Source organism: Cibotium barometz, chromosome 53 (assembly GCF_041138505.1).
Source record: "Cibotium barometz isolate CiBa-2024 chromosome 53, ASM4113850v1, whole genome shotgun sequence".
NCBI lineage: Eukaryota > Viridiplantae > Streptophyta > Polypodiopsida > Cyatheales > Cibotiaceae > Cibotium > Cibotium barometz.
This window is the reverse complement of record NC_141098.1, coordinates 10,496,033-10,518,296: the sequence shown is the minus strand read 5'-3', so window position 1 is coordinate 10,518,296 and position 22,264 is coordinate 10,496,033. Positions and strand designations below refer to the sequence as shown.

At 39.0% G+C, this 22,264-nt stretch overlaps 1 protein-coding gene across 2 annotated transcripts; it reads left to right on the top strand.

Annotated features, from left to right (window-relative positions):
• Positions 1–3,214: 3,214 nt before the first annotated feature.
• LOC147608273 (G-type lectin S-receptor-like serine/threonine-protein kinase SD2-5) lies at positions 3,215–11,215 on the top strand. 2 transcript variants are annotated; one of them, XM_086789385.1, is made up of 3 exons: positions 3,215–6,127; positions 6,213–6,476; positions 11,085–11,215. In XM_086789385.1, exon 1 carries the CDS (start codon positions 3,360–3,362, stop codon positions 6,099–6,101), a length of 2,742 nt encoding a protein of 913 aa, XP_086645511.1. In that variant the 5' UTR covers positions 3,215–3,359; the 3' UTR covers positions 6,102–6,127; positions 6,213–6,476; positions 11,085–11,215. The 2 variants fall into 2 exon arrangements, with proteins under 2 accessions (XP_086645511.1, XP_086645510.1); XM_086789384.1 differs by having other exon boundaries at positions 3,215–6,476.
• The last annotated feature ends 11,049 nt before the right edge of the window (positions 11,216–22,264 follow it).

Here is a 22,264-nt window from a genome sequence, read left to right as displayed (position 1 = left end):
TCTATGAACTCAAGATTTACTAGACGATGCATGCGTGCTATGACATGCTTTCCCTTGCTATCCTCAATGATACTCCCATCTGTCCTCCTCATATGGTAAGGAAGTCCCTTCCCCAATGTGGAGTGGACTGTAATGTAGATGGAAGTGATAGAGGCCCATATTTATAATAAGGCCATACATACTTTTTCCACTATCCGCGCCCATGCCCATAGGTTTTGCTACATCCACCTCATTAGAAATGCCAATTACATGGAGAAGGGTGAGCACTTTTTTCTCTTACTCACATCTCATCCCTACATAATCTAGATGAAAAATTGCATAAAAAGATGCTTACTTGATATGTAAATAAGAAATTTAAAAAGTGCATACATAAGCTCTCATGCAAGAGCACTTATGCATAAGAGATGCATGCATAAGAGCTTTATGCATAAAGAAGATATCTTCTTCATAGAGCTTCAACTCTTATGCATAAACAATACCTATACGTATAGAGATTCAAAGTCGAATTCAAGTAAAAGATGTTTCAATCTTTGATTTGTGATGGTAAGATAATGGATTTATTGAATTAATTCAAAATAGCAACATAAATTCTATTGAATCTCATTTAAAAATCCATGGGAGTGGTAAACAATGAAGAAGATGATGTTCTTATTGGTAATTGTAATTCATTATTTGAATCTATCTATCAATAAATTATTATCTTGATTGATTGTTGAATTATAAGATATGCTTTCTTGCATAAGTACCCTTGATTAAAATGCTTCACCATTTTGCGGAGCCGGGGGAAACATGCAGCCAACAATCAAGGAGGAGTTGATAGAAAGTTTCCAAAGAAGGATTTGATGACAAGAATGAAGTACAATCAAAAATTAAGAAGGAAAAAATAAAAGAAGAAATATCAACCTTCTTTGGTGAGCTTCTTACCCTTTAAAAAGAAGTCTCCTCTACGAGAATAGAAGGAAAAGAATGGAGGGAAACATTCCTTATCTTATGAGGAACCTTTCCTGCTTGAGTGTTATCTATCTCCCCCTATTTTATCTTGAGAGGATTAAGTTATAGATCCTAGATCCTAGGATAGTGATAGTCACTTGCATGCACCACAAACCGAGCTATGTTTTAGGTCGGGTAGTGGGAATAGGTCCCCTAGTCACTATCACTATTTTTATTGGAAGTGAGAATAGTGATAGTGGGAATAGGTCCCCTAGTCACTATCACTATTTTCACTCGAAGTGCTCATTACCCCTATTCAAGGAAATAATCGATTACATTCTTTAGTAAAGTTTGCTACCATCTCCTAGTGGCTGCCTTGCAAAGAAGCAGTAATAAGAAAAGAAGACTTTGAATTTACTTAATCCTATCAAGTTGCTTACTATGTCTTATTGACCCTACAAGAACCCTATCAAAGTATTAATTGTAGAAAATCATCTTCCATACATGTTTACATCCCAAAATTTTTGTAGGCACTTTATATCAACCACTATGCACAATAGTCTATGTGACATATACATATAGGAACCTTGCACAACTAAAAATTGTCATTGTTGACACTTCTACAGGGTGTCTATGAAAACATTGAAGGGCCAAAATGGGGTCTAAAATAACAATAGACATATACACTGCACTTTTGCTTCACCAAAGACACCTCTCCAAGATATGATAGTGCCCCCTCCTCTGGTTTGCATATTGGTGATGCCCTTAACTAGCATTGTAGGTATTTACTTCTAAATCAAAGGGAAAGAGATAGAGTTACCCTTACATGTGTACCGCTTCCTTTACTTGCCTCTTTCACTCGTTACGCAAACCAACACTTTCATACCATGCAAAGAATGTGGGGGATTGGCTTTGCTTTACCAATGTGTGGAGCTGGCTTACTTAACGAGAGAGAGAGAGGGAGAAAGGGAGTGCTTTGAGAGGTCAACCTATGTTACAGGTTGTAGTATAGCGTGAGAAATTTTAGGGTATATTTTTCAAAAAATAAATCTACTTAAATTGATGAGGATAGTTACATTAAGCATCTCCCCCCCCCAACCCCAACATTGATATAAGTGCTGCTACAAGCAACGATATTAGCACTTACGTGAGCACTTATATATCAACACTTCGTATTGCATTGCAAATAAGTGTTAAAATGTGTGATCTTACATTTGTGTGAGTTAGAGTATATTTTATTCTGTTGCAACCTTAGGTGATGGCCCAAATGTAGAAAGGGTGTGTGAAACCTTAGAGTTAAAAGTAATTAGTTTATTTAACTGGTATGAGTGGTAGCAATGATTTATCATTGAAATGAGAGGAAATAATTTTGAATCTAGGCACCTTAGCTCTGGCTATAAATATGTAAAGTTTTTATGAAGAAATGTACTTTTTTAAAGTCTTCACTAGTCAGCTTGACCGGTGCTTTGCACGTCTCCAACCTCCAAATTCAAATTCTACCCCACCCTCCTCGAACCTCCAAATTCGTGCCATCTGTATAGGTACTGCTTTGTGATAATATAGAGAAGTAGTACCTCTGCAACTTGTTTCACTCTATTGTTTGAAGTATTTTTAATGGCTTTTAAATTGATTCAAAAGCTCTCATACCTCCACACACCATGAAATTTATCATGGTAATAACTAAGGTTAGGTTAGGTGTTATTTTCTCTTGTAGTTGACAGGCTTCCATGGTAATAACTAAGGTTAGGTTAGTAATAACCATAGGTGTTATTTTCTCTTGTAGTTGACAGGCTTCCATGGTAATAACTAAGGTTAGGTTAGTAATAACAATAGGTGTTATTTTCTCTTGTAGTTGATAGCAAGGTGACAGGCTTCCATGCACAAAGGGACGAAGAGCCGAGAGCGTCGCCGGACCAAAACGACAAGCGCATTCATTTTGACCGCAGCCACTCCACACGCTTGTTTTTCAAAACTGCGAAGATACACAGATAACAGGTCTCTCTCTTTCTCTTTCTCTCTCTCTCTCTCTCTCTCTCTCTCTCAAACACACACAGTCTTTCTCTCTCTCTCTCTCTCTCTCTCTCTCTCTCTCTCTCTCTCCCCACTCACTCACATTATTAGCAGATGAGAGTAACGTTGTTGAACCTGACTAAATGCAATCAAAGTCAATCATTGTTCGACTTGACTAATTGCAATCAAAGCCAGTCATTGTCGGACTTGACTATTTGCAATCAAAGTCGATCAGATTATCCCTAAAACCATTAAGGATCCAGTAACAAGCTAACTGTTTAAATAAGTAGCTCAACAGCTCGTTAACATTTGGGCCACTCTGTGCATTAGGGATCTATTAACAGGCTCATTGAAGATCCATTAATAGGATAATTACAGATCCATTACTACTCCAATAGGCTGAATAATCAGGCTAAAACATGGGCAGTGGGATTAGCTTGAGAAGTCCACTGCATATTTTGCTTCTTCTGATCTTACTTCTTCAAGCTTTCTGCAGTGAAGTCCTAGCATATGATTATGAGTACTTCCCCTCTGCTAATGAATTCGCTTCCGAAGGCTACGTCAATTTCACAATTTACAACAACGACTCAGATGGAAACCTCATAGTGGGGTTAAATTCCGAAAAACTGTACGGCCGGCCCATGGGCATCGACTCAAACCATAACACCAGCATAGTCTTTGGGCTTTTCTTCATCACAGATGCAGACCAGCTTACTGTAGATGACCCCTTATTCTATCTCTCTCTCCTTGCATATGATAACAGAAAGACCAAGCCATACAGTGGGCAGGTCATCTGGACTGCGAACCCGCATTTGCCGGTGCATCAGAATGCATGTCTCGTACTTACCCTGGATGGTGATTTGCAGCTTGTAGATGCCAATAATTCAATAGTATGGCAGACCCATACAGACAACCAAGGGGTTGCTTCTCTGCAAATCACATATGAGGGTAACCTTGTCCTCTTGAACAACAAGAGCCTCAAAGTTTGGCAATCTTTTGATCATCCCACCAACACATTGATGGTGTTGCAGGTTCTCAAAACATGGCAGAAGCTTTTTAACTGGGATGTTGGGTCCAACTCTTCTAATGACGATTATACCATGGTTATGGAACCTGGGGGTCTAGCACTCTATGCCAGATTTGGATCTGATACCAACAATTCATTGCCTTATTGGGTATTGAGCTCTTCTACTAGTAGCTCTTCTAATCAAAACCTCTATACAGCCCTGTGTTGGGATGCAAGTGGAACACTTAGTCTCAGTCTCAGATCCGACACATCAAATATCTCTTCATTCGATCAGGTCTCACCTAGTGTTTGCTCTGCAGCAAACCCTTGGCCTACCATAAAAATTCTGGACCCAAAGCAGAAGAAAATGAATGTCACGTATGCTACCTTTATCAGGTTAGAAACTGATGGAGACCTTCATGTCTACACTGTCAATGATACAAGCTGGTCTAGCGATGCTTCTTGGTTCCCCTTCTACACTCTCTTGAAGAACAGGCCATGTAGCTTGCCTATGCATTGTGGTTTCTATGGCTTTTGTGATGTGGTGAACCAATCCTGCGTGAAAGGATGCTCGGATTTACCATCTCTCGAGGCAATTAATGCCTTGAATCCACAATTAGGATGCCACTTAGATGATGGCAGTGAACCTCCCACATGCTTTGCAACTGGTGAAGCCAAGATTTCCTCAGCCATAGTTGGAGCTGATTACTTCTCCACCACCCTTGTTACAGCTGACAGAATGAATGTGTCCTCTGATGAATGTCAGAGCTTGTGCTTGGTCAACTGCTCTTGCACTGCAGCATTCTTCCAAGAGAACACCAGATCTTGCTTTCTAATCACAGCTCTCCTAGGCAGCTTCCAGATGAATGCTTCCAACACAGACAATGCGGGCTTCCTGAAGATCATAAAATTAAGAAAAGGACCTTCTCGCATCCCCATTGTAGTAGGATCTGTCATGGCAGTCTTGGCAGTTCTTATGGTGATGTTGGCATTTTCGTTTTTCTGGTATAGTAGATGGAAAACCACAGATGACGAGCTAGAAAATCAATTGCTGGAGACTTCTCTAGTGGGTACTAAACCGGAACGGTTTACATGGAAGCAGATGGAAGAGTATACAAGAGGCTTCAGTGATCCTCTTGGAAGTGGGGGCTTTGGCACTGTGTTCAGAGGAGCTTTGCCTGATGGGACCGAGCTAGCCGTAAAGCAGCTCACTGATGGTTCTGACCAGGGTAACAAGGAGTTCATTGCTGAGGTCTCCATTCTGAGCAGAATTCACCACATGAACCTTGTCCACTTGCTTGGCTTTTGCTTGGAAGGAGTCCACAAGCTTCTAGTTTATGAGTATATGGAAAACGGGTCTCTGGATGCATGGCTATTCGGGGATGCGAAGAAGGACGAGAAGGCGGAGCATGATGTGTTAACATGGCCAACCAGGTTTGATATAGCAGTTGGAACAGCAAGAGGCTTGGCTTACTTGCATGAAGAGTGCAATGAGAGGGTGATTCACATGGACTTGAAGCCTCAAAACATACTGGTGGACTATAATTTTTGCCCTAAGATATCTGATTTTGGGATGTCGAGGAGAATGACAAGGGAACAAAGTGTGGTGATGACAACCATGAGGGGAACCCCTGGTTATTTAGCACCAGAATGGCTCATGGATTATGCGGTGACTGAGAAGAGTGATGTGTACAGCTTTGGCATCGTCTTGTTGGAGATTGTGTCTGGGAGAAAGGTGAAGGATTTGAGGGACTTGAAGCTCAAGCTGTCGATGAGAAGTGCACGGGATGGTGTGATGGGTCTTTTGGATGAGAGGCTACATTGGGGTAGCGTGAATGAGGAGGAAGCTACGAGGATGGCTGAGGTGGCAATGCTGTGTGTGCACAGGGAACCTCAGCAGAGGCCAGCTATGACCAGTATAGTGAAAATGCTGGAGGGGGGGATGAATGTACCCCAGCCTGCAGTCGACAACGAGCAGCCCCTCTTCCCTTCTTCCATGCTCAGGAAAATGAAGATGGAGAGGGAATTGGAGATGTTGAGTTTGTCCGAGGGCAGTGGCAGGAGCAGCTTCTGGTGCTCCACCAGCTCCACATCCAAAACAACCTCCTCTTCTGATTACCGATACAGCTCAGTGGGCCAAAAATCTGTTGATTGACCTCCTTCAATGAGGATCCATCCCATGTATGTATCATTAAACTCTCTTGTCCCTTGTTGGTTGAATTTTGTAAGATATCTTTTCCTATTTCTAAAGCCACTACATGTACAGTTACGGGATTCAAGTCAAGATCTTATCTTGGCCTTGCCAAAGCAAGTGCCGTTGGGTCTTGCTTCAGAGCAGGTGTGCTAGCTCGTCCATTGCATCTTCACTCTGTTGTCACACTAAAATGCGCCTTGACGATGGGGTGAAGGGAGAGCTCTCTATGCGTAGATAGAGGCAACACGAGGCAGTCATTCTCGATGGTTCTCTCACAAAAGGCAAGGAATGAAAGGGAAGCTAATGCAAGGAGGCAACCTACAACCAATCCTATTAGTAAGCATCCATCAAACCTGTATATTATTGTAAAAAAATGACTTATTTACAAGTGATTAGTTTTCACACTAGGCTGACTAACCTTAAAAATAGTCTAACCTCTATTACTAGTCTTAAGCAAGTATGTACATGATATTAAAAGTACAAGGCAAGGCTGCTTTATATGTTTTGGTGCCGTCTTACAAAAGGTAAGTCCATGTTTGAGTGCGTAAGATGATGAAGTGTCTCATAGTAGGTCAGGTAGGTGAATCCATGTTAACCTACGCAATGGTTAAGATACTTTCATATGCTCAATGTGTAACTACTTGCGCAAGCATGCCACTCGTACCTTGTGACACACCTAGTAAAGTTTAACAAGCGCATCCTAAGCTTACTAGGCAGTTTTACATAAGCGAATATGAGGAATAATACTCCTTTCACGGAAAGTGCCACCACTGCATGTGTCTGTGTATCCTTGCCATCCCACCTTGCTTGTGGGAGGTGCAGAAGCAGATGCCACAGTGACATATCCTATAATGGTGAGCAGGGGCATATTTGACTTCGAGGTTAAAACTTGAGTTTTTTGCTTCTTTGCTATCTTGGATGTTTCCTTGGTAATTGCCCTCACCTGGAGCTTTGTGATGGTTTTAAGGGGGATTATATGAATAAGTCCTTCTTGTATGTTTAAGTTAAGGCTCACTGAAGTAGCTAATTCCCTTATCAGTGGGATGAATGTCCCGCTATTGGAGCAATCATTGAAAGCATGTTTGAATCCACACTTGTAACATGTGCCTCCCAACACAGTACGGGCCCTTATAATGGAAACATTGAAGAGGTGGCATGTCTCTCACTCTTTGTTGTACTATGGCTTCAAACAAGGAGGCATATCGATGTGCTCTAGATATTCATGTAAATTGTATTGCTCATATGATTCGTAGCTCTCGTGTTCTAGACTCTCAAAGTCTATTGGCATAGTCTCACTGACTATTGTTGGACAACCGGTGTGGTTCTAGAAGGTTGAGGAGGTATGGTATTGGATGTGGGTATGGCATTGGTGTTAATTTGTACATACCTCTCGTTAAAAGGTTTTTATAAATGGACACTAGATTATTTGCTAGATTATGTGTCAATTGAGAAGCATTTGGTATGGCATGGCTAGTGGTTTCTTTGGCATCGAGATCATAGTTTCCCTCCATGGCTAGTGGTTTCCATGGCATTAGTTTCCCTTCCCCTGGGTGCATCTTTGGCTAGTCTCAGGTGGTAGAGTGTTACAAATTGTTGTATTTGGCTTACTCATTTGGTGACTTATTTTGGGATAGGTTTGGGTAGTGGTAGTTATATGTGCTCATTTGACCACCTAGTATTACAACATTTTTCAAACTTATAGGTAGTTATACGTGCTCATTTAACCACCTATTACACCATTTTTCAGACTCATGGTTGACCACAAACATTACAATAGTTTTCAAACTTATAGGTAGTTATACGTGCTCATTTAGCCACCTATTACAACATTTTTCAGACTCATGGTTGACCACAAACATTACAATAGTTTTTATCTGAAAGATAGCTAACGGATGTTGATGATGTTATTAAGGTTACGGATGTTGATGATGCCATCAGGCCCATGTCGGTGCCATTGTGATCACGACGCTTGTCGATGTCAAAAGCAATGATGCCCATGTGGATAATAAAGCCCATAAACACACCCTTTTATGGATCACTTTACACCAAGATTTTATTTTTTTAAAATAAAATCTTAAGAGATAACCTTATCTTTTTTACTTTTTATTTTTAAAAATGTGTGGCTCTTTCGACGTTTCTCTTCTTTGATGCCTTGATGCATTAGAAATTTTTTGGACCCAAAGAGAGCCTCTTGGATTAACTTTTGATTAGGAATGGACCAATAGGAAGAGGGCTGGGTACACATTTTTGACTTCTTTGACCCTAGGGGGCCTAGGCTTTGGTTTGCTAATGGGGCCTAATTACTACTCTTGTCTCCCTACCTCTTGGGCCCAAACTTAGAGGTCCCCCCCACCTAGAATCACGTCGATTAAAAACCCTAAAAATTAAAAATTTTTATTTTTTTCCCAAAAGTGTGTTTTCCCTCTCAAACTTCCCCCCAACATACTCTAGGTTTGGAAAGCTCATTTTGAACCTCTTTCTTTCTCTTCTAACCTCTCCATTACTGCAGAAACTCCATACCTTTCAAGCTCTCCCTCCTTGTTAAGCTCCCACAGTCTCAAGCTCCCTCTCCCTCTTTCTTCCTTTTCTAAGCTCTCCATTGCTATAGAAACTCCATCCCTCTCAAGCTCTCCCTCCTTCTCAAGCTCCCTCCCTCTCAATCTCCCTCTCCCTCCCTCTCAATCTCCCTCTCTCTCTCTCTCAAGCTCCCTCCCTCTCCATTGCTGCAAAAACTCTATCCCTCTTTAGTCTACTCTAGGTTCAGGAGGAAGCCTATTCTCAAACTCTAATCCTCTTTTAAGCTTTCCATTGCTGCACTGAAAACCCTGAACTTTCTCTCCTCTCCACTCCTCTGTTGTAAAACAAGCTTTTCTTTTTCCTTCTTCTCTTTTCTTACCACCATGGCCTCTTTCAGTAATGTGAGAAGACCTAGGGAGAAGGTGGAAGAGCTTGTGCTGCATAATACAAGAGATGAGAATGGAGTTTGGACTCCAACAAGATTCAAGGTTGGGGCTTGAGGGACCACATCGGGAGTGCGTCAACTGGGGAATATGCTGCATCATTGGAAGGGGCGGCTACAAGGCTTCAAGCATACTAAGAAGGAAGGACTGGTTGCCATAGTGCAACATGTGTATACCCTTGGAGACCTGTACATTCAAGGCCAGCGACCAAGGTTTCCTTCAAATTGTCAGTGTAACATAAACACAGCTTTAACAACATGCTAATATTAGATTTTTTGTTTCAAATTTTCTTATGATTCTCCATTTTCTTATGTCTCTCTGCAAATATTTTCCCCTCTAATTATGTTGAGGAACAACCACTCCAAAGCCTCACTGGAGTTTTCTATACTATGCATGCATCCATTGGAGAGAAAATGTTTGTATCTCAAAGCCCAAGTGATCTTGTACAGAACAATATCTTTTTCTTTTCTCCCTCATATTTTGTAGATAAAAAACCAAGTTTATTTGGTAAGCTAGAAGAGATCCCCAACCCCCCTCTTAACAATCTCGAATGGCCCAAACCTGATGCTTGGACCATCTTATTCTTAAAGTTTAAGATGGTAAGTGATATCAAGACATCACTCAAGTTTTCAAAGGCATCTAGGTCAGTAGGGCCAAATTGGTTTTGTCCTTTACATGTTTTTGTGCACATGTTCAATTCCATGCCAATGCACCAAACAAAAACAATGTATATTTGTAAGGAGGTACGGTCTGACCTCATTCAAGGATTACTAGGAGAGGGTTGGGAGGTTAATGAGGGGTCACATCAAGGTGATACAAGTGCAATGTAGTAGATTCCACAGTGTCTTTCAGGTTCTTGAAGGCACGCTCTATTTTGTACATGCGTCTGTACTACCAAAGATGGATGCAAAAGCACGGGACATGGATCCCACTTCAAGCCCTCAGAAGAAGAAATTATGCCTATTGAGGTAGTTGTGATGATGCAAAATGGATGGATTGAGCAAGTGGCAGCAATTGAAGCATTGGAGCCTAGCAGACCTGCATCAACACTTTAGCATCATGGACTTTGACAATGTGGAAGAGTCAAGTTTCAAGTTGATGAGAAGAAAGGTATATCTGATTCCACTATACATGTCTAGAATTAACCCTTACACTTTGTGGTTATTGTGCCACTTTCTATATTTTTACAGATTGGGAAGCGTAAGGAGGGGACAACCATGGTCTCAGAATCATGGCAAATGGGAGACCTTGAATTTTCTGCAGCAAGGTGCATAGCCCTACCAACACATAGTAGGCATATGGAAGAGCTTGAAGATGAACTGAGTATATGGGAAAATAACCTCTGTTTTGATGCACATGAGGGGCAAGAGTTTCATGATCGAGGTGAAGGCAATGACAAGCTTTCAAGTCAACAAGGAGATGGAGATCAACATGAAGTAAATGTTACAAGAGGGGCAAAAAATGAAGACATTATAACAATTTTAGATTAGATGACAGATTAGAGGAAATACTATGGTGACCCTGATCATACATGGAAGGAAAACTTTCACCTCCCACTCAGTTGTCCTTCATTACATCTAGTAATGCGAAATCTAGTTGAATTGGTTCCACAAAAAGAAGAGGCACTTTTTGTGGCTTCTTAAGCATGTTTACAAGTTTATGGAATTTGGGGTTTCTAACTGGTTGTATGATTAATTCTGGCCTAGGGTCTGAGATACGCTCAGGCGGGGTTAGTGGTTTGACTTGACCATGTGTTGCTTAAGTGTGCTAGCTCTAGTCAACCTGCATCTTCCTTATACATGCTTGGGCTTGCTTTATTTGATTCTTCTCCAACATAGGATTAGGGTACTCTTTAAGTTACTTTGGAAGGTTTGTGTAGTCAATCGATTTCTTCTCTTTAGGAAGAGACTACATCGATGGTTGATTGACTTTGATTCCTAAATAGACTGAATCGTTGTGGTTGATTGTATGATGTTGTGTGCAGGCATAATGCTGGCATACTGTATCAATGTTATTGACCTCGCTCGTGACATACAGAGCCTTGAGATACCATCATATATGATAGCAAATTTTTTTGGAAGGAATGAATATCATTTGTACCAGGGGAAGGTAAGGAGAAAGATGGTAGACTACTGTGTGGACATGGTGTTTGCTGATTTTCCTTTAAATACCATGGTGGAGGGTTGCTCTCAAACGAAGGTGCCCAAGTGGAATTGGGTTGTTGTGGACTTGCATGCAACATCAACCCAAGTGGAATTGGGTTGATGTGGACTTGGGTGCAACAACATTCAATTTAGCAAACTTTTGCATGTCTAATACTAGATTCTTTATGTGCTTATACACAATGGAAGAGGCACATAAGGTTGAGTCTTATGCTGGACAGAAGGGATTCGTGTTCTTCCATCGACAGGTGCACACCTGCCATTGGACAAAAGAAAGGAAAAATGGCAACAAAGGTAATTAATGTATGTGACGTCTCCCCATTTCTCACTGTGAACAAAGAGTAGACCTCACAAGTTTGGTATGTTGATTGGGGCAGGTGACATGTCTCTTCTCAACTGCATTTGTACATTCTTTTGATCCCAAGAGACACCTTGAGCTTCATTTTGATCAAGTGAGACAAATGGAACTCGGGGATGAGTTTGACGTTGAGCTTGATCTCATTTATGACAAGTGAGTATATTGGTAATCTCATTTATGACAAGTGAGTATATTGGTAATCTCATAAATAATATGAACATTAAACCTTCATTCACTAGTAACATGTGTGTTGATTGTTGTGTGTGTGTAGTGTGCCATCTGAGGATTGGGTTAAAAGAAAAGATCATCCATGGGGGGCTGTCAAAGAGTTCAAAAGCTTTGCAAGTACATTGTGTCCCTCTTCACCCGTGCTGGTGAGACCATCATTGATATGTTTGTTGGGACCGACAGTAGGGCTAGATGCTGCATACATGGATCGTGATCTTGATAGAGAATGATGAAGTAATCTATGAGCTCCTTCTACGTCCATATGCGGTAGAGGTATATAATGTCCTTGATGTATCTTAGTTTTTAGCATTGTGTGTATGGAAAGAAAATTCACTTGTATGGATGTTGTCCTTGCAGATTTGATACCCTTATGTGTTGCAGTCACCGGGTTCCTTTTTTCCATCCATTATATATTATGTCTGCATTATATTTATGTCCATTGTATTTACATTTGTTGTCCGCATAGAGAGCCTTTTGTTGAAATTTGAGCATAATGATGAGCTATGGTGGATCATACACTAGAATCAACATGATTAACAAAGTGATTAAGAAATGATTAAGACGTAATTAGTGAATAATTAGCAAATAGATTAATGTAAGCATGGATACTCAAAAACCAGCAAATTCTCATTAGGGCTATGCCTCAATTTATAGAGTTTACATCAAGCATCAAATCCCACTGATTTCTCCATGATTCACTCCCAAAATATCTCCACCTTTTGCCTGATTCTCTCCACCTCTTCTCTTTTCCCTGAATATCTCCCAGAATAACTCCACACTCCTAAATTCCCTCATGCTACCCATTATTCTCTCCCAGTAGATTCTTCTAACCTTTTCACAGGTTCTTTCACAATTACATCTCCTTTTTTTACAGCCTCTATCCAAGAGCTTGTTCCCACACACACCCTATTCACTTGTATATTTCAACACCTCCCCTCAAGTGAATACTCCTAGTACACCTAGACCCTATACCAAGTTTGCCACCCTTTACTTGGCAGTCCGCGACCAGTGTCTACTCCTCCCCTCAAGTTATCTTAGCACACCTGGACCCTATATCAAGTTTCTCTCTTACTTGATAGCCTGCGACCAGTGCCTCAGATCCCTAAACCCATAGTCCTTGACACACTCTCTCTATGTGTCCAAGGCTTACTATAGTTGCCCGCCGCGACCTTTGACTAAAGTGCTCACACATACATCTCTCTACCACGTGGCCTACATCATCGGTGGTTTTACTTTATTGGGGCAGGTTACATTGGGTTGTGGGGTCTCTCTCTCTCTCTCTCTCTCTCAGAGATTTTCACATGGCTCCTCACTCTTTGGAGCCTCACATCTTCTCTTGTCTTCAGTCTTCTTGTCGTGGGGCAGCTTCTCTCCACGCGTCCGTCTCTTCTTTCAGTCTTCTCGGGGCAGCTTCTCTTCTTGTGGCAGCTTCTCTTCTCGTGTCCATGTCTTCCTTCAGATCTTCTTGGTGTGGATCCTCTTCTTGGGAAGAGATATTCTTCTTCTTTCATGGCTGGGGCCATGAGCTCGTCCGTCAGGTCATTTTGCTCCATGTGAGCAACATGTTTCAATGTTTTGCTGACAGTTCCTTTGGGCTTTTTATGTTTATTTTGTATCATTATGCAATGCAAACCCAAAATTATGCGGGAGGTCTTACCTCTTGCCTTATTCTGGACAAGGGCAATGTCTGTTCCCATATTTACACTGATGCAATGTGCCCAATACATAATGCGTATAGCATTCATTCTCATGCACATTCCCAAATGCAACTCTGGCTGTGAATAATCTTGATTTTGAGTGAGATTTACAAGCATTAACCAAGGGTTAAATGTAAAATGATGATTTTCACAATTTTATCAGCATAATTTTACCAAAAATTACATTAAATTAAGGGTAACCAATTTGTACGGGATGGTTGGAGTATCAAACCAACTCCGATTTGAAATCTGAAGTTATAAGGATCTGTATCAGATACCTAATGGTTAATTTGAACCCTCAATTGCACCAAAGTATAGTGATTAGTACTGATTAATCACTGATTAGCAAATTAATGCTCTGGTTTGTGTGCAAAAAACAGAGTATGCGGGGAGTCCAGATCTGGTGCCTTCCACTTCAAATGAGCTCAAATGCTTTCAAAGGCATCAATAGCAATGAGTCTAGTAGAGGATTAAGCCAAGAAACACAAGATTTGACCAAATAATGAAAGCTTAATCTCTGTTTTACCAAAGTCACCTGCAGATTTGATGAAGAGCTTGGATCTCACTCTAGACTTGATGAAACTGAATTATGTCTTCACCAGCTTGTAGAGCATGCTTGAAAACCCCCGGGGCTAAGAGGAATTAGACCCATTTGATTTGATGAAGTAGAAATCATTGATTTACTGCAGAAAAACGTAGCTTTTTAATCAGCGAAAATCGGGAGCTTCCGTGGGCGGTTTGCGCTTCTAATTTGATGGGCTGGAGCTCCTATGGGTTAGCTATCTTGGGCTAGAAGGGTTTGGGCAATGGTTGAGTGTGCAAGGAGAATGGAGTCCTCCACTGGCTGGGGGTGAAGGAGAAGGTGAAAAACTCACTAAAAATTGATTTTTTTACTAATTACCTACTAATCCTAATTAATTAACTAATGGGCTCATAAATTTAATTGATTCTAGGCATGGCTCTGATACCATGTTGAAATTTGAGCATAATGATGAGCTATGGTGGATCATACACTAGAATCAACATGATTAACAAAGTGATTAAGAAATGATTAAGACATAATTAGTGAATAATTAGCAAATAGATTAATGTAGGCATGGATACTCAAAACCCAGCAAATTCTCATTAGGGCTATGCCTCAATTTATAGAGTTTACATCAAGCATCAAATCCCACTGATTTCTCCATGATTCACTCCCAAAATATCTCCACCTTTTGCCTGATTCTCTCCACCTCTTCTCTTTTCCCTGAATATCTCCCAGAATAACTCCACACTCTTAAATTCCCTCATGCTACCCATTATTCTCTCCCAGTAGATTCTTCTAACCTTTTCACAGGTTTTTTCACAATTACATCTCCTTTTTTTACAGCCTCTATCCAAGAGCTTGTTCCCACACACACCCTATTCACTTGTATATTTCAACACCTTTTGTGTTAGTACTTCACAGCTTGGTTGCTCTTTTTTTTTTTGCCTACCTTGTTTAGGAGTTCAATTGCTTGGGAAGAAGATTGTAATTCCCATTTTCTTGGTCTATTTTGGACATGTCATCTTTAGGATGCCTTGGTGATTGATTTAGCTTTTGGACTTTTTGAGAAAAACAAAAATGAGAATTCATTTGTTATTAACCTGTAAAGAAGATTGTTTCTCTAAAGCTTCATTCATGTTCACATTTAAGTATATCATAATTCTCTTCTCATGTATTCCTTTGTGTCATGATTGCATTCTCTCCCCTCCCTCTCTCCTTCCCTCTCTCTCTCTCTCTCTCTCTCTCTCTCTCTCTCTCTCTCTCGATTGTTTTCTTGCAATGTACCACAAAAAAACTAGCACGTGCTCCCTATTTGCAGCTTTCTCGAAAAAGAGAGATTATAGGACCCAACCCCCTGCTAACTTAATAACCACCCCCCCAATATGTATATAGGTGAGACATCAAGTTCTGAAGAGTTTGGACATGTGGGTCCCACTAGGATAGGTCAAAAAAATGAGCAACAGGGTAAGCTACAAGTAGTGTACAACACACAAAGTTGTAATTTTCACCAAGTTTGCACAACCAGAATAGGAGTGTTATTGGCAAGATGACATCATGAGGGTCTAGTAGATATATTGAAATATCACTAGGTCAAACCCTAGCCAAAACCAAGTTGTCTAGACCCATCTACAACCATGGCTCGGTGGCAGTAGATGCATGGGGGCTGTAGTTTACAACAACCCTGTTTTGATGTTGTTGATGTTTAATATAACATTCACATGGTTTTTTATAATGAGATGAGTACACCCGCGATGTGTATACAGGGGAATCATCATCACCTAAAAAGTTTGAACATGTGAGGTGTCCCACTGGGATAAGTGAAAACAGTGAGCAACAGGGTAAGTAGTGTACAACACACAAAGTTATCATTTTCACCAGGTCCGCACAACCATAATAGGAGTGCTATTAGCAAGATGACATCATGAGAGTCTAACAAATATATTTGACTATGACTGGGTCAAAACCTTGACCAAAACCAAGATGTCTAGATGCATTGTGATAGCCATGGTCTAGGTGGCAACAACAAAGGCATGGGGGTTGCAGTTTACTACAGCCTTGTTTTTTATGTTACAGCAGCAGCAGGTAACATCCGTGCATGATTTTTGATATTGGGATGAGTACACCCAATGTGTATACAATTGAGCCATCACGTTTTGAAGAGTTTAGGACAAGTGGGTCCCATTGGGATAGGTTAAAAAAATGAGCAACAAGGTAAGCTACAAGTAGTGTACAACATGCAAAGTTGTCATTTTCACTAGGTCCCTACACAACCAGAAATGGAGCGTTATTGGTAAATTGACATCACGACGGTCTAGAAGATATATTGTCCTATCACAAGGTCAAACCCTAGGCAAAACCAAGGTGTCTAGACCTATTTATAGCCATGGTCTAGGTGACAACATGGGGGGCTATAGTTTACAACAGCTCTACTTTTAATGTTGCAGATGACATTGACATGGGTTTTGACACTCGGATGAGTATAACCAAAACATTTAGTAGGGCAGGCTACAAGGCGAGGCTACAAGTAGTGAACAACAAGAAGAGTTGTCATTTTCAACAGGTTTGCACAACCAGAATAACCATATTCGCAAGTTGGCATCACGAGAGTCCAACAGATATATTGGACTATCACCAGATCAAACCCAATGTAATACCAAGATGTCTTGACCTGTCTACAACCATGGTCTAGGTGGCAATAGAGGTATGGGGGCCATAGTTTGCAGAAGCCATGTTTTTTGATGATTTTAATTTTACAAATCACATACTCATAGCTATCTGCATGCGTTGGGAGCTCCTGGTGTGCATGGCAATAGCTCTCAATGCATGCTGGTACACTTAAGCATGCCAGTAGCTACCACCAACACTTGGAGCTCCCACTACATGTTGGGTGCTCCCAATGCATGTCAGTAGCTACCTAGGAATGTTGGACAACATGTGCTTCTCTCTCAAAACAAGGTTGATCAGAGGTCTACGACAATGTCTAGAGTCATGAAGGAATAATTGAGGCTTGTCCGGTGGTTTAATTGTGTCTTGCACTGGCCTTCACGTTGGCATCTAGCATCATGTCGACGCCAGATGGAGCATGTTAGCCCATGACCACTTCCACTTGTCCAAATGCTACGAAAATTGATAGAAGCAATCCTCTACCTCTCGTCCAATTTCACACTAAGCTCCAACTTAAATCTCCTTCAACACCAAAAACCCTCTGAGATGGCTATAAGCTGAGAACTGGAGATGCTTTGGACCAGACATTCACATCTATACATCCACATCCATTCACATCTATACATCCACATTTACATCTATGCATATACATCTTCATGCATATATCCATTTTCATGTTCATACATCCATTCTCCCATCTCCATATCCACACATCCACATACATACATCCATTTTCACATTCCCATTTATATAACCCCATATACCTTCACATCTAATCTTTTACATCACATCCATTCTCGCCCTATCACAACCCATATACATCTTATCCTATCACATACACTTCTTACCTCATCCCCCCATACACATCTTAATTCATCTTATCACATCCTAACTTATTTCATAAGCATCTTATCACCTCTTATCACACCTCTTATCACATCCTATCACTTTCCATACGCATCTTATCAATTCTTATCACATCTCATACACCTCTTATCACATCTTATCACATTTCATATCTTTTTTTGTTTTTTAAAAGAGAATTCTTTTATTTGATATAAGATTTCTCTACACATTTATTTATACATAAATTCCATTTAAGGAGACTAACACTTTCGAATTTAAAATCAATCTTTTATGCATCTTCTTATGCATGATTTCAATTTGGTAGGGAATTATACTTTTAGAATAAAAGAATTTCTCTTATGCATCTAAGTTAAGCATAAAATCCATTTATGAGGAAAATCATACTTTTAGTATAAAAAGAATATCTTTTATGCATACCTATATGCATGAAATCCAATATGATAAAAGTAACACTTTTGATATAAAAATTTTTCCTTTATGCATACTTCTATGCATGAAAATTAAAAATGATAAAAGTAACACTTTTGATATAAAAATTTTCCTTTATGCATACTTCTATGCATGAAAATTAAAAATGATAAAAGTAACACTTTTGATATAAAAATTTTCTTTTATGCATACTTTTATGCATGAAAATTAAAAATGATAAAAGTAACACTTTTGATATAAAAATTTTTCCTTTATGCATACTTCTATGCATGAAATAAAAATGGTAAAAATAACACTTTTGATATAAAAATTTATCCATTATGCATACTTCTATGCATGAAATAAAAATGGTAAAAATAACACTTTTGATATAAAAATTTATCCATTTTGCATACTTCTATGCATGAAATAAAAATGGTAAAAATAACACTTTTGATATAAAAACTTATCCTTTATGCATAATATTAAAATTCAATTTCTCCATGATTGTAATGAAATTCTTTCAATTAATCTAGGATGATAATTCCTAGAATATGGTAGGAAGTCCTCTTTTTATGCTTTGAATGAGATTATTTTATGCATAATTTTTATAAAAATTTTGCCATAGCTCCGCTGCTATGACTGATAAATCTCAATTTTTCTAAGGGATAATACTTATCATTAAGGAAATAATTAAAATGATCTCTAATTGGATTATTAATCCATAATGGATTGAATCATCAATATACATAAACTAAAAGCATAGAAAAAAGCCATTAATTTGGCCTCAAGCATAGCTTAATCTTGGGTTAAGGAAAAGCTTTATGAAAGCTTGATTTGGATTGAGAACGGGTCATGAGTATAACCATTTCTTGAGTGAGAGAGAGAATTTACATAAGAATCATTAGAATTTAAACATAAATGAAAATTAACTTCAATAGCATTTATTAAATTATGTAACTCTTCACTACTATTCAAACTTCAATAGCATTTAAAAAAACCATACCAATTAAACTTCTCAAGCTTGAGAGGGGTTGAGAAGAGAGAAACATTGAGAAATTATAGAAAGATCAATATTCACTAATTACCTTACAACTTGCTTGATTCTTTGTTCACGGTAGAGGCCCCCAACCAATCAATTGGTTAAGTATGTTGATGGAGCCACTAATGGGGATTGAAGAAAGAGGGAAGCTCCAAAAAACTAGTGAATTATTAAATGAATTCACAGTTCTTGGCTTAGGTGGAGTAGAGTAACGATGCATAAACACTATATATTTTTCAACAAGGGGGAGGCTTCTATTTATAGGAAAAATTGAGCTCCTAACCAAACAAACTGATTCTAGAATTTTCTAAATCAGTTTGGTCAATATTTGACCATTTTTAGGTCAGTTAAGTTAACTTTTTGGAACTAGACTTAAATGAGGAGAGAGGAGAGATGAAATATCTCAATTTTTATGAGTTTAAAACTCATTCAAGCATGTGAAATATGCACCTCCTTTAAAGAGTTCCCCTTCCTTACATATGTCATATTTTTAATATTGCTCATAGTTTTTTACTAATAAACCTTGTACATTTTCAACTCTTCATCTTATGTGAAATATGCACCTTCTTTAAAGAACTCCCCTTCCTTACATATGTCATACTTTTAATATTGCTCATAATTTTTTACTAATAATTTTCAACTCTTCATCTTATGTGAAATATGCACCTTCTTTAAAGAACTCCCCTTCCTTACATATGTCATACTTTTAATATTGCTCATAATTTCTTTAAAGAACTCCCCTTCCTTACATATGTCATACTTTTAATATTGCTCATAATTTTTTACTAATAAACCTTGTACATTTTCAACTCTTCATCTTATGTGAAATATGCACCTCCTTTAAAGAACTCCTCTTCCTTACATATGTCATACTTTTAATATTGCTCATATTTTTTTACTAATAAACCTTGTACATTTTCAACTCTTCATCTTATGTGAGCATTTACTCATTTTTGGGTATCTTCTTTTTCAAATTGGATTTATCTCCTCCCTACACATGGATTGATGCTATTGGCTCATAGGAACCTTAATTGGACCATAATCCAAAAATTTCTGAAAATCTAGACCCTTAGACTAAGGTCCTTTATACACATTTCCAATTAATTCCAATTGCACATTGGAAAGTTCTTTTTTGAATTTCTGTTTCAGGGGAACTTATTTTAATAAGATGAGATAATTTTCTATCTAAAAATATTAAAAATCTGATTATTCTCTCTCTAGAATATTTTCTCTCTCTAGGTTAAAACAGTTAGAAACAAGTCTTTTATATTTTTGAAGAGGGATTGATTATAGAAGAAGATACTAGACATCAAAAAGGGGTTTGGGGGAGGAATCTTACATTCTACCCCACTTAAAAAACGCGAGATGTCCTCATCTCGCAAACTGGGATAATTTCGCAAGATGCACGAATTATGAGACTTAGAGAAAAATTTAAATCAGGATTAACCACCAAGAAAAAGTCTCAAAGAGAGCAAGATTCAAGATAAGAACAAGATTTAAACTTTATTCATTCTCGGAACTTATACAGTAAAGATAGAAGAACTCTTTACACTTCCATAAGCCCGTCCATCATATGGTCACAAAAGCAGTCCTCACAAGCTGCACAAGTATAAGGTAACTCATCTATGGGAATGATTCTGTGGGTTATTGCTGCGCCTATCTCAGTGGTATGAGGTGTTCTAACAAAAGGACCTCTGAGAGGCAAGCCAAAAACGGGGTAAAGACATATCTTCTCATGAGGAAGAAAACACGCCAGTAAGAAGACCCGCTCAGAAAACCCAGGATGTCTTGATCTCATGACGCAGTAGTATCGGGGACCCAAACCCAAAGCTTCAATAACCATGGCCAAGCGGACATTGTTACGGAAGTGCTGCTGACCCCAGGGTGTTACCCTAGTTATGTCTTGATAGGTCCGCCATTTGGTCTGCGCTACAGAAGTTCCCAAGTGAGGGAAAAGCGAGCGCTCATACTGTTCTATAAAATCCTTCTTCACAGACTCACTTGCGTCTTGAAGGTGAGGAATCATTATGGATAAAACTAATTCTTGTTGCCAAGCCATGAAGGAGATTAGGAAGAAAGGAGATCGATGGGAGTAAGATTACTGTGAGCGACAAGTAAAAGTTACGACTTATATAAAGGAAGGAGCTAGCGTAACTTAGAAGCCAACGGTAGCTTGCCACTGAAGTTTTACCGTCTTTCCATGATTTGGGTTTGGCACAATTTTCTATAGAAGGCATTAAGAACTTTGAGATGAGGAGATAAAAGAAGCTCGTAAGCTAAGTCACTTACTTTCTTTGAAGTCAGATAAGGCTCACAATATCTGGGGGATAACTTCTTAAACTCCCCAATAGATAAAGAACTTCTTTTGTGCCGTACTCGAATGAAGACCAAAACCTTGGTATCCAAAACACCGATTTTCACTTCTGAACTCATTGTTCTTAATCCTTAAAACAGCGTGACTCCTGAGAAGTATTCTAGAGAAAGGGTCTTCCTTTTTTTAAACAGAATCTTTCTTTTATTTTTGAGAGGGAATAATTTTAAGATCAAAAAGGGAGATTCTTACTCCTGTATGTCTCGAAGGCTGGGGAGGAATCTTACATTCTACCCCACTTAAAAAAATGCGAGATGTCCTCATCTCGCCAAGTAGAGGACAACTCTTTTTCTTAAGATCCAATTTATTCTAGGGTTCCTTATATTCTGGTCAACCCAACAGAATACGGGGATAAATATCCCTTATATAGAACTCATCATTAAATAAATTCATTTCAGATCATATCATTCATATCTTTAACACGATAATGGTCCATCAGATCGAAATTTTTTCTTTCTGAACATTCCTCCACGGGAATTTCAGTCAAGCAAGTTTTCAATTTGTCATCCCTTAACTTGATATACCGAGTCAAGTGTTAACAGTAGTACTTTGACAGCACAATCCACTAATCTCATAGTGATTTGTTGAAATCATTATCATCATTTATCATTACAGGGACTCTTCCCATTCATCCTCATTGCGGTTTTGCTCAAGTTATTATATTTCAACTAAATTTCAAAAATCATCATTTTTCAATCAGAATCCCAATCAATTCATCAGTTCCCAAACAGAATTAAAAATCATATCAACCACATTCAAATTCATCATCTGGATAGCATTAACGCTTATAATTTCAAGTCTTAGATTTACTCGTATATACTGTCAGTAAAGAGCTGCAGTT